This window comes from Lagenorhynchus albirostris, chromosome 10 (assembly GCF_949774975.1).
Source record: "Lagenorhynchus albirostris chromosome 10, mLagAlb1.1, whole genome shotgun sequence".
Lineage (NCBI taxonomy): Eukaryota > Metazoa > Chordata > Mammalia > Artiodactyla > Delphinidae > Lagenorhynchus > Lagenorhynchus albirostris.
The window spans coordinates 82,248,220-82,260,775 of record NC_083104.1 but is presented as its reverse complement, the minus strand read 5'-3'; the positions used below and the strand labels follow the sequence as shown (position 1 = coordinate 82,260,775).

The window sequence follows — 12,556 nt, the reverse complement described above, 5'->3', positions numbered from 1 at the left end:
GGAAGTCACTTTACCTTTCAGTTTACTTTTCCTGTAATCATCTCCTGCCCCCGAGCACTGTTTTCAGATTGGATGTAATAATATGAAAATACTAAGCCTTAGATAAACGTGGTTGAACCTGTTTATCTTTCTGATTAACTGAGTTTTCTAAATTATATCAACATTGTGTTATGCTTTCTCGCCTTCTCCCCGCTGCAGTTAAAAACTAAAATTGAAGTACAATGTTACCCAAACTCCAGTGGGGACACAGGCACTGGGAGGTGGTGGGGGGGTAGGAGTTTAGGAGAGACCAGCCAGAGTCGAGGAGCTGAGACAAGGAAAGGAGGGCGGAGGAAGGGACCCGGTGAGTGACCATCACACCTGCGGCATCCGAGCAGAGCCCCCGGAAGTCAGCATCTCCCACTCCGTCTGGACTTTGCCGCTGTGTGCACACCTCGAAGCCAGAAGTTTATGGCTCCCACCTGCTCAGCCAGACAGGAAGCAGCGTCTCCTCCCCAATTCCCCCCACCCCACTGTGGTCAAGGGAGGGGTTCCAGGAAACCCCATCTCCCTGTGACCTCATGGCGTACTCTGCTCCCCACCCCAGGAGCCGGAAGGACCAGAAGGAGTGGAGAACTGGATGACGGGGCCACTGTTGGGAAATGCTGGGTAATTTGAGATGCCCTGGAGTTTGGACCCACTCAGCTGATAGGTGGTGGCCAGGACTCTGGGAAGCACAAGAGGTGGAATCAGGTGGCTCCTCTGTCCAGACACTCCTGCCTTCCCCTCTCTCAGCCTCTCATTCCTTTCCCTCTGTGACTCATAAAAGTGACTCCATTTCAGGGAAAGAGGATTCATGTGGACTGAGACAGAAGCCTCAGTAGACGGGCTGGGGAAGGCACCATGATGCCCTCCACCCCCTCCCACAAAGGGGCCGCCTGTTCTGAGTGCAAAGGGCCCCTGGAGGATGCAGTGACCGCCACCTGTGGACACACCTTCTGCTGGCACTCTCTCCCCCCACCCCCCAGATGGGTGCCCAGCCCTCCGGCAGGGTCCTGCTCTGTCCCCTCTGCAAGGAGAAGCAGCAGACCGAGACCCTCTTGGTCCCCGTGCCCCTGGGCCCTCTGGGGGAGACTTACTGCGAGGATCATGGTGAGAAGATCTACTTCTTCTGCGAGAACGATGCCAAATTCCTCTGTGTGTTCTGCCGGGAGGGTCCCTCCCACCAGGGCCACGTTGTGGGCCTCCTGGACGACGCCATCCAGCCCTACCGGGTAAGAAAGGTAGGGTCAGCTTGGGCCTGTTTGAGGCAGGACAGTACCCCAAGGTGGTGAAGGGAATAGGGCGGGGATCTTCATGAAGGGCACAGCTTCCACATCAGGGGACCCCAAGGCTGTTGGGACCCTGGGGCAGTCTCAGACTGAGGGGGACGTGGTTCCTTCCACTTGGATGCGTGGCCTTTCACGTCTTGGGGAAATTCAGCTCCAGCCCCGAGAAGACCTTGCGGTGATGGAGCACAGAGAATTGTAGCCATGGCTTCACTCTCTAGGGAAGGAAGGAGAGCAGGCTGTCCTGCAGGTCATGGGCAGGGTGGCCTTTGTCTCCCTGGATCCAGACTGGATATGGGGTCTAGCAAGGCCCTGACTGCCGGAGCTCAGAGGGAAGATAGGGATGGGGAAGGCATCCAACGAGCACTGCTCTTCTTTTTGAGAAAGGGAGGTGTGGCAGTACACAGCCCATCTGGTCTTGGGGACATTATGCACTCCTGTCTGCCCCTCAGATCTCTCTCTTGTCACTCAGTCACCAGGTCTGGAAGTGGCCTCCGCAGAAATATCTCTCATCTTTCCCTCTGCATTTGCCCCACTGCTGAATCCAGGCTCTCACCATCTGTCACCCAGAGGCTCCAACAAGGTCCCTGTCTGCATTCTTACCTTTCCCCTCACCCTCCAATCTGCTGCGAGGCAGAGCTTCCCAAAACACAAAGCCCGTAATGTCGCTGCCCTGCTCACAATCATTCCGTGGATCCCTAGTGCCCAAAGAAATCTCAAGTCTTTAGCAAGCCATTCAAGGCCCCTTGGAGTCGGGATCCTGCCTTTATCTGTCAGCCACCCTGCCCGGGCACCATGTGTCCAGACAAACTGACCGTTATGTACCTGCTGTTTGTTGAATTAACACTCTTTCCTGCTTCTAATACTTTTCACATGCAGTTCCTTCCTCCTGGAAAGCTCTCCTCTCTCCTCTTTTTTTTTTTTAGCCATTTTACCAATTTTTAAGTGTACAGTTCAGAAGCATTAAGTACGCTCCTCCCCCTCTCTTACCCAACTGGAAATTTATCTTTCAAGGTCCACTGTAACCGGTTTCTGCTTTCGACAAATTTCCCTTGTCCCTACAGGCAGAATTGTCCCCTCCACTGTGCTCCCATCTCACTGTGTGCACACCTTGATTATTGCATTTGTCCGTTTGTATTTTTTTTTAAAACAAGTTTCTTTTTTTCTTTTTTTAAAGATTTTATTTATTTATTTATTTATGGCTGTGTTGGGTCTTCATTTCTGTGCGAGGGCTTTCTCTAGTTGTGGAGAGCGGGGGCCACTCTTCATCGCGGTGCGCGGGCCTCTCACTCTCGCGGCCTCTCTTGTTGCAGAGCACAAGCTCCAGACGTGCAGGCTCAGTAGTGTGGCTCACGGGCCTAGTTGCTCCACGGCATGTGGGATCCTCCCAGACCAGGGCTCGAACCCGTGTTCCCTGCATTGGCAGGCAGATTCTCAACCACTGCGCCACCAGGGAAGCCCTGTCCATTTGTATTTTAATCACTTGTGACCGACTCCATCTCTAGAGGGTGGTCTTTTTTTTTCTAATTTATTTATTTTTATTTGTTTATTTATTTTATTTTTTGGCCGTGCTGTGCAGCTTGTGAGATCTTAGTTCCCCGACCAGGGATCGAACCCAGGGCCCGGGCAGTGAGAGCACCATGTCCTAACCACTGGACCGCCAGGGAAGTCCCGATGGTGGTCTTGTAGGAACAGGAACTGGGCTTTTTTCACCTTTGAATTCCTCAACACTTAACGGTGTGCCTGGAACATGGTAGACAATTAATACCTGTGAGTTGAATTATGAATTAAGCCGCCTCTTTCTGCCCACTCTTCTCTCCACAGGACCGTCTCAGGAGTCGGCTGGAAGCCCTGAGAATGGACAGAGATGACATTGAAGACATGAAGAGCCGGGAAGACCGGAAGTTCCAAGTGCTCCTGGTAAAGGCCACATTACTGGCCACCTTCTCCTTTGGGGGTTTTCTTTTTTTTCTTTTCTTTTTAATTAATTTTCAACTGTTTGATTTCTATTTGGTTGTTTTCCAAATATGCTTTTTCAGTTTTCTTTTTTTTTTCTCTTTCAAATTAATTATTTTTCCTATTATTCCCATTGTCTTTAAACCTTTTTTAAACATATTTCTAATATCTGAAGTTTAGGTGATGTTTAATTTCTTCTGACCCTTCATCCTGTTAGCTTATTTTCTTGTGAGCTTTCCTTGCGGTTCTTACATTTGGGGATCCCACATCTGGGATGTCTCCAGTCAGCACCTTTCTTTCTTTGTTCCAAGCGGGCAGGGTGGATGGTCCAAACAGCAGTGAGGGCCATGTGATCAGCCAGTATCTGGAAGGAACACTGGCTTCTCAGTTTGATCACTCCTCTGGATCCTTCTCTTGTTTACTTCTGGTCCTAAGAAGTTCCCAAATTTTCCCATCAGCTCTGTTGGACGTTTTAAGGATTCCTGTAACTTTTGAGAGTTTTTAGTTGTCTGCATTAAATAACTTTTGGGAATATATATAATTTTGTTCTAAAACATCAAAAATCCACCTAGCATCCATGAGTAAAATATTTCACACGGACATTTGTGACAGAACAGTGTCTTGTAAGAAATTCTGATTTTCTTCATTTAGAACACCACTCCCCCCCATATATCATATGATAACGTCGTTATTTGTAGAGTGTAACTATTTTCTTAATTCTTGAAAGTGTTTTTATGTTTTGCACAAATTTCTGAAGTGATAATCCTCCACTCTAATGAATAACACATGTACATGGCCAGAATTACTGTTTTTCTTTACTTTCTTGTAAGGGTGCATTTTTCTCCCCCAACTCCAGTTTTATTAAGGTATAATTGAGAAATAAAAATGCATATGCTTAAGGTGTGCAACATGATGTTTTCACATATGTATACATTGTTTCCTGTAACATTAAGGTAGTTTTGGTAGAATTAGGTGAATTTAGTCTTTTGTCTCTAGTTTCAATGCTTCCTCCTTAGCACTTCTTTAACTCTGTAAAAGTAATCTCAGTTTGGATTTTCTGTCTAATGCAGTAGCTATTTAAAATGATCCTAAGTTCAATTTTCATACAGCTAGGTAGTATTTATTGGTTATACATTAACTGATGGTTTTTAAAATTATTATTCCCAGTGCTGAGAAAATATGACCTGTAGGATTTCATAAAGTTAATGGCACATTTTTTAGGCCTAAAACTTTGCAATGTTAAATAATGTTTTCTGAAATATTAAGTGTTAAATAATATTATTTGAAAATAATAATTTAATTTAATTACTTAATTATTATTTGAAAATAATAATTTTCAAATAGTATTTGAAAATTATGTCCATACTCCATTTAGTGCTCAAAAATGCATTTCATAAGTCTACCTGTGTAGTCAAACTTCAGAATAAAGTTATTTGACACTTTGTTTTTAAAATTCACTTTATTTAAACAAAAACAATTTATCCATTTCTCCCACTTGGAAATACCCATCTAGGGGTTTTCTTAACAGACTCTGGGGAAGCCTGTTGTCTAGTATCCGTTGCCGAGCTGGGAAGAACGGGCTGACTGTTCTTATTCACCTCCCTGCCTCGGCAGAAGGGCATTTGGGGTCAAGGTTATGGAATCCCAGAACATGAGAGCGGGAAGTGGTTCTGACATCTTCTAATCCCGGATCCGTCTTGCCAGCCATTATTTTTCAGAGCAGAAAATTGATGTCCAGAAAAGTGCAGCTCCCAAGGTCAGACGGCAAAGCCGTCTCATAATGAAATGGTTAGAACCTGGGTCTCTTGACCCTTAGTCCATTGCTCTTCCCATTACAGTCTGTCCGCCTGAAAGCATTGCCTTCAGATAGGATGCTTGGGGCCAGAAAGTGTATATCAGTGTCTGCATTCCGGTACTGACCACAAGGCTGACCCCGAGGACAGTAGGTTGATGGTGAGGCGATATCTGCCTCCCGCCCATCTCTTCTCTCGTGCTACAAAATTTTCCGGGAGGAAATCCACAGTGTGGGAATTTCTGGTCCCTTGACCAAGGAGACAGAGTTTGGGGACAGGAAGATGTCTCCAGCATCCCTCAACTCCCATCAAAATACGCCCTGTAGATGGCGACCTCGGTGGCTAAGAACAATGCCACACCATGCTCTAATCACAGCTTCCTTTCGCTTCGATTGCTCTCTAAGAGATCATCTCCACCTGACTCTAGGGATGGTATGGAAGGGTTAGGATGGTATTGCAGATGTGGAAGGATGTTTGAAAAGTTCAACATGGCTCTGAGAGTATAATGTGCATTATTATTAGAATCTCTAGGTGAGACAAGAGCATCGCCCTCATCGTTGGTAAGTTTATCGTGACACCTACCTCCTTGTACCACAGTATTATTTGGGAGAATGAATCTTGGAACTAGTTACTCCTTATCCCTTTTAATCAAGTTCATAGATGATCCTCTGGGAACCCAGCTCTGTGAGCTTCTCCCTAACCAGGCCTGTCTTTCTACCCCTCGTAGACTCAGATTGAAAGCAAGAAGCAGCAGGTGGAAGTGGCTTTTGAGAGGTTGCAGCAGGAGCTGGGGGAATATCAGCATCTCCTGCTGGCCAGGCTGACGGAGCTGGAGCAGCAGATCTGGAAGGAGAGGGACGAGTATATCTCGAAGCTCTCTGAGGAAGTCGCCCGGCTTGGAGCCCAGGTCAAAGAGCTGGAGGAGAAGTGTCAGCAACCAGCAAGTGAGCTTCTACAAGTGAGAGACAGCCCACCAGCTCATGGGAAAGGAGAGGGAGTCCACAGGAAGGGGACACCATACTGGGGGCTGGAAGATGCTGGAGAAAGACAGGAAAGGGAAGTGGAGATTACTTCTAATGAGAGGGACTGATGGTTATTGGGTTCCTTCGGCCCAGAGAGGTTACGGAGATGTAGTCCCAAAAAGGTTGGATGACTTTCCCATGTCACGCACCATGGTCATGCCAAGGGCTTTGGAGTGAACTTTGTAGTCAAGGGCTTGAGCGTCAGCTCATCTAGCTGTGTGACATTGGCAAATCTTGTAACCTCTCTAAACATGGGGATAATCATAGCACCTCCCTCATAGGGTTGTTGCAAAGACCGTGAAAAAACAAATTCATGCAAAATGTTTAGCGTAGTCTCTGCTTCACTGAAAGGACTCAGTAAACAGTGCCTGTTGTGATTATCATTATATTATCCTGTTTCACATCAGGTCTGGCTGATAACTGAAGGCCTGGTCCCTGCTAACCACCATCTCCTAATTGTTGGAGGCAGAACACACTCCTAGGATGAGGCTGAGACAGAGAAAGCAGCTCAAATGAACTGACAACACAGTCCCACATTAGTACGGAAGCATGATGTAAATTAACAGTCTGATGAGTAGGGAATTAGAAAGATCACCTCTCTGGAGGAGGAGAGTTTTGAGCTGATATGCTAAGGAAGAAAGGATGTACAGAGTCCCTGATGGGGAGGATGTATGGAAACTAAGTGTATCTTTTTCTTTTGTAGGATGTCAGAGTCAACCAGAGCAGGTAGGGCCCACTGCCCAGTCCCACCTGCTTTACACTTGACCTTGAGACTGAAGAGGGAGGGGCACTCACTGACTCCCCCCACCCCGCCTCCACAGGTGGCTACTCAGAAAAGCAAAAGCACTCCGACAGATACACTCTCTCATCCACTCATACATAAACAGCCCCAATTTACTAAGGTTTGTATTCTAAGGTTCCTTTTAAAACTGATTGTTTGGTATTGGGGACGTACTTTTTTCCCTGAGAAGTGAAGTTAAAAATAATAATTACGTTAGGCTGATCCAGGAACATTTTATTTAATCCCTGAAATTATTAGAGCTTAAGTCAGTATTTAACACGGTTTAAAATGTCAGTCTAAAAAAAATAATAAATAAAAAAATAGCCTAGAGGAAATATTTTGTATAGAATATGATAAGCACAAAACTTGGGAAGACCAATCTGTTCTTTCAATCATTTTTCCCACTCAACTTTCCAATTTCTTCAAAATTTCAAATGCTACAATAAAAGGACAGCAACCAGCAGCTGAGAGGCATTACTAATAGCAGGGCTCCGTTCCTTTCTAAGCATCAGCAGTCTGCCGTGGGCTGAGCAGAGACACAGCAGCTAGGGAAGACTTCTCATATACTGTGTGCCCATGTATGTGTAGGGGGGCTGAACTCAGCTGTCCATGAATCAGGAAGTTCTCTAAACATACTTTCAAAGAGTGTCAGAGATTTAGATCTAGAAGGGCCTTCAAGGTCTTCTGGTCGGGTGAAGAAACCAAAACCTAGAGGCGAAGTGCTTGCTCCAGGTCACACAGAGACTGACAAGCAAAGACTGAGCTGGAACCAGAATTGAGGGCTTTTTCACTGCAGTATAGGATTTCTTTCATCTCCTTTTTTCATCCCTGCACAATCTCTTTCCCTTTGTACTGAACAGCACAACAAATTAGAAAGACTGTGTAAGGCTGTTTTTCAAATGGTACTGTACCGCCCTCTAGAGGCTAATGATCTCTTCCCTTTTGGTCCCCACAGGTCCATTCTCTTAAAGCACCTACCTCTAATTCTTGAGGAGTGGTTACCATGTGTTCCTCTTAGGTCTAACTGAAATGCTCTTGCTTTAGTAGCTACACATTTCCAGCAAAGATAAAGGGATGATGCTCAATCTAATTATTCACCACAGATGCCAAGATTCTTTAGTCTGATTTTAGCCTCATTGGGTCTGGATGACCCAAACGTTATTTTTGGAATTAGAACCTAACTGGTTACCAATTTGTCTGCAGGTATGAGATGAAGACTTTTGTGAGTCCAGAGGCCATTTCTCCTGACCTTGTCGAAAAGATCCGCGATCTCCACAGGAAAATACTCACCCTCCCAGAGATGATGAGGGCGTTCTCAGGTAAACAGGAAGGGGCAGCCACTCTCCCCATTCCCATCAGTTGCCAATCTGCCTTCCATCCAGCTCCATCTTTCCCCACCTTCCAAACCTGGCTCAAGACATCTTCCATCTCTTAGGCCCTCCTTTAGTGATCCCCCTCTGCCCAGGGAGACCATTCCCTCGAGCATCTCCTCTCCCCAAGGACGGGCACTGCACTGAGAGGCAGGAAGGTGAGGACTACATCTCTTTCATAGCAGAAGCCGAGCCTTCTTCTGTCCCTGATGTCACATTGTTCCCAGACCACACCACCCTTTTGGGTGCCTATAAGAAATAATAAGTCACAGATCTTTCTATTTTTGCTTCCCTCAGAAAACTTGGTGCATCATCTGGAAACAGATACAGGTAAACACTTGGGGGCTTCGGGAGCCATTCTTTCCTTTATCCGTTTGTGAATTCATCCTTTCAATCCAAGGCAGCAAACAGAGCAATTAAAGATATGAACTCTGGAGCCCGATTGCTTGGGTTCTCTTTGCTCGTTATGAGACACTAACAAGTCATTAAGCCCCTTTGTCCCAGTTTCTTTATCTATAAAATAGAAAATATAATAGTACCACCCCACAAGTAGCTGAAGATAAATGAATTCATGTATGCAAAAAGCTTAGTATGAAACCTGGCACATAGTAAGTGCTCAATTAATATTAGTTACTTGTATAGATATTATTTATTCAAAAATATTTATCAAGTGCTTGGTTTTTTTTTGTCCAGCATTGTGCTGGACTCTTTATTGACTTGGACAAATACTGAACAATTTTTAAAATAGCATTTACTTTTAAATTGGTGCTTAATTTAGAAACTATTCCCAAAACATCATCTCATTCTGCTTCTCAAATTAATGTGCAGAAAACTCACCTGGGGATCTTGTTAAAATGTGGATTCTGATTCACTAGGCCTGGGATGGGGCCCAAGATTCTGCATTTCTAACAAGCTCCCAGCAACAGTGGATGCCCCTGGTCCATGGACCTCACTTTGAGAAGCAAAGCCTTATAGCACAGCACCACTTGCAGGTCAGGTAGAGCTGTCATCTTCTGCCTCCTGGAACAAAAGGGGGAACTGAGGTTCTGAGAAGCCGGGACAATGGCAGGCTGCACAAGGCCGGTGCTCCTTCTGCCTCGCACTCACAGCACACGTGCTCTAGGGGCATTTTTTTGTGCTGCCAGCTCTGTTGATGGCCACGCCTTCCTCCCAACAGGGGTTGTCACTCTGGACCCTCAGACCGCCAGCCAGAGCCTGGTCCTCTCCGAGGACGGGAAGTCTGTGAAGTACACCCGGCGGAAGCAGAACCTGCCCGACAGCCGCCTGCCCTTCGAGGGTCTCCCGGTGGTGCTGGGCTCCCCCAGCTTCTCGTCGGGGCGCCACCGCTGGCAGGTGGAGGTGCAGCTGGGGGACGGCGGCGGCTGCACGGTGGGGGTGGTCGGGGAGGAGGGGATGGGGAAAGGGAAGCAGGGTCTGAGCGCCGAGGAGGGCGTCTGGGCGGTGATCCTCTCCCACCAGCAGTGCTGGGCCAGCACCTCGCCGGGCACCGACCTGCCGCTGAGCGAGATCCCGCGCCTCGTGGGCGTCTCCCTGGACTACGAGGCGGGGCACTTGGCCCTGCTCAACGCCGAGACCCAGGAGCCCATCTTCACCTTCACCGCCTCCTTCTCCGGCAAAGTCTATCCTTTCTTCGCTGTCTGGAAAAAAGGTTCTTGCCTTACTTTGAAAGGCTGAGGCTTAGCCTCCGAAGTGCGGTGCAGCGCCCGGGGATCCAGCTCCAACCCCTGGGCGAGTCGTCGTGCCCAAGACTGCGGGAGGACACAGGATCTCCGTCCCTGTGGCTTTGTAATTCTTTCACTTTATTTATCTTATGTCCTTCAACTCCCTGACGTTCCTGGTCCCCTCTGCTGACGCTCCCGCCTTCTGTGCACCTCCGAGTGGAGAACCAGAGGCAGGCGAGGCTGTGCCCAGGACACCAGCAAAGCTGGGGAGCCAGTAGGTTTTTAAGAGGAAAAAAATCTAAAAACTGTTTAAAGCTTCAGAATAACCGTCATGGGAAAAAGCAGAATTTTGTGGCGTTTGCACTAATTTTTTCAGTTGCCTGTTTTTATTGGGGCTTACACATGGAGGTACTTCCACCTTTACAGACCTTAGGGCCTCTTCATCCAGCCCTGGGTGCACCCAGGTCACCTTCCTGTCCGCTCGTTTCTCTTTCTCACAGAGAATGTCCTAATTAAGTGCGCCACCCACCCAGACGCCTGCGTTTCATGTGTCTAATCAGTGCTGATGGGGCTGAAGGAAAGGTTTAAAGCCAGTGGAATCTCTGTGACCTAGACACATCCTGCCGGTTCTTTTACTCAGGACTTGCCTGAGGGCAGTCTAGCCAGATCCCATTCTTCAATAAAAGGAGGCTTGTGTTCAGTTCTTAACTAACCTCTTAAATATTTATTATTGTTACTGTTGTTACTATTATTGGACGCAGAAACTAACCACACATTAAAATACCTTCACAAAGTATGAATCTCTGTAATGATGATTCTCACACCACCTCCACCCTTTCTGATTCTAGCTCTCTTTCAAGTTTAACACTTACATTCCCACCCTCCCACCGCAAGCTCCGAAAAAATCTACATTCATCCCCAGTCAGGTTCCCTCTAGTATAGATCTACCTGCACGATTACCTTTTGTGTAGTATGAGCCCTGCTCCTGAAGTGTGGGGTCAGATGGCTTAAAGATACTCTAAGCGCAGGTACCATATGTGAATTTCATTACAAAATTGTAATACGAATCACTGGGATGTGAATAATTACCCCTAATTTAACTGAGCAAATAGAAGTCCTTGATACAAATGAAGCCAGAGGTATTAGGGTTTCTTCTGTCACCTTGTGTGACAGGCAGAACCATGCTGTGTTTAACCCAGAAAAAAATCAAATTGTTTGGTAGTCCAACCTAGTAGTAGTAGTAACAGTAGCAGTATTGCCTTATGTTTATTATAAAAGTAGTATATACTGTACTCCTGGTTTTAAAAAGATTCAAACATTTTCAAAGAGTTAAAAGTCCCTCTCTCCAATTCACTTACTCTTATCACATCTTGTAGGTAACCACTGGTAAAACATTTTTGTTTATCCTGCCAGTTTTGTAGACAAGTGTATTTAGCTTTCTTTTTTTTTAACAGATATGAGATTATACCATAAATACTCTTCGCAATCCTCCCCCTCAAAGAAAAACGATATGCAGCACATGCCTCATTGTAACACTTGTCAAACATTACCCAAGTCAAAAGTTATTTTTCAAAAATACACATCTTCCTTTGAACCTTTTAACAAACCTGTGAAATACAGAGGACTTACTTTGTTTTTCTCGTTCTGTGGTTGAGAAAACTGGCACAAGTTAAAGGAACTTGTCTGGCAGGTTTCCCAGCTGGTCTTTGTAATCTTCAGGAAGTGGAATCCAGAGGTCCTGGTCCTCAGTGCCTCAGTCCAGTGACCTTACGAAGAAGCTCAGACTTTCCAAACAGACAGGTCATATGGGGCTTTGTTTCATTTTCTCTGCCCTGAGCTAGTGTTTTTGTCAGACAAGACTTTTTGGTTGAGTATGAAAGAGAAAAAACAAATGAACGACTTACACTGTATCTCCAAGCCTCTAGTACTTCTCATTTTAGGGTGGCCCAGGAAACAGGGGCGTGGATATGCACGTTTAGAGGCTCTGGGCCAAAATAAAATTGCCCTGTATAAATAAAAGAGAATTTAGAAGCCTGAGGGGAAGGTTTAGGAGTAGCCAAGACCCGAGAATGAGGACTGAGAGCTGCCTGGAGGAAAATAATCCATTTGGTGGCCCCCCTGGAGAGTCTGAGGATATCTGTGTTGCAGTGTTTGTGCTGTAAATCCGTCCTTGTATCTCCTCTACAGGTTCCTCAGCACAATCTCCGTTGATCTCAATACTTCTGTTAGCACTGCTGTTTTCTGGGAACGTGAGAGTGATGTGTTCTGTCCACTATTGGGCAGGAGGCAAAAAGAGATCCCACATCTTCTTTATCCACTCCTCTGTTGGTGGACATTTAGGTTGCTTCCATGTCCTGGCTATTGTAAATAGTGCTGCAATGAACATCAGGGTGTGTGTATATTTTTGAATTATGCTTTTGAATTGTGTTTTCTCTGGGTATATGCCCAGGAGTGGGATTGCTGGGTCATACGGTAGTCCTATTTTTAGTTTCTTAGGGAACCTCCATACTGTTCTCCATAGTGGCTGTATCAATTTACGTTCCCACCAACAGTATAAGAGGGTTCCCTTTTCTCCACACCCTCTCCAGCATTTACTGTCTGTAGATTTTTTTTGTTTTTGTTTTTGTTTTTGGCTGTGTTGGGTC

The 12,556-nt window shown here is 46.1% G+C and overlaps 1 protein-coding gene across 1 annotated transcript; it reads left to right on the top strand.

Annotated features, from left to right (window-relative positions):
• Positions 1-885: 885 nt before the first annotated feature.
• Positions 886-9,924, top strand: TRIM15 (tripartite motif containing 15). The gene is given in 8 exon segments (XM_060163418.1): positions 886-994; positions 997-1,253; positions 3,132-3,227; positions 5,784-6,014; positions 6,782-6,804; positions 8,063-8,178; positions 8,527-8,559; positions 9,407-9,924. Coding segments are annotated over 8 exon segments (1,383 nt in total).
• Positions 9,925-12,556: the final 2,632 nt, after the last annotated feature.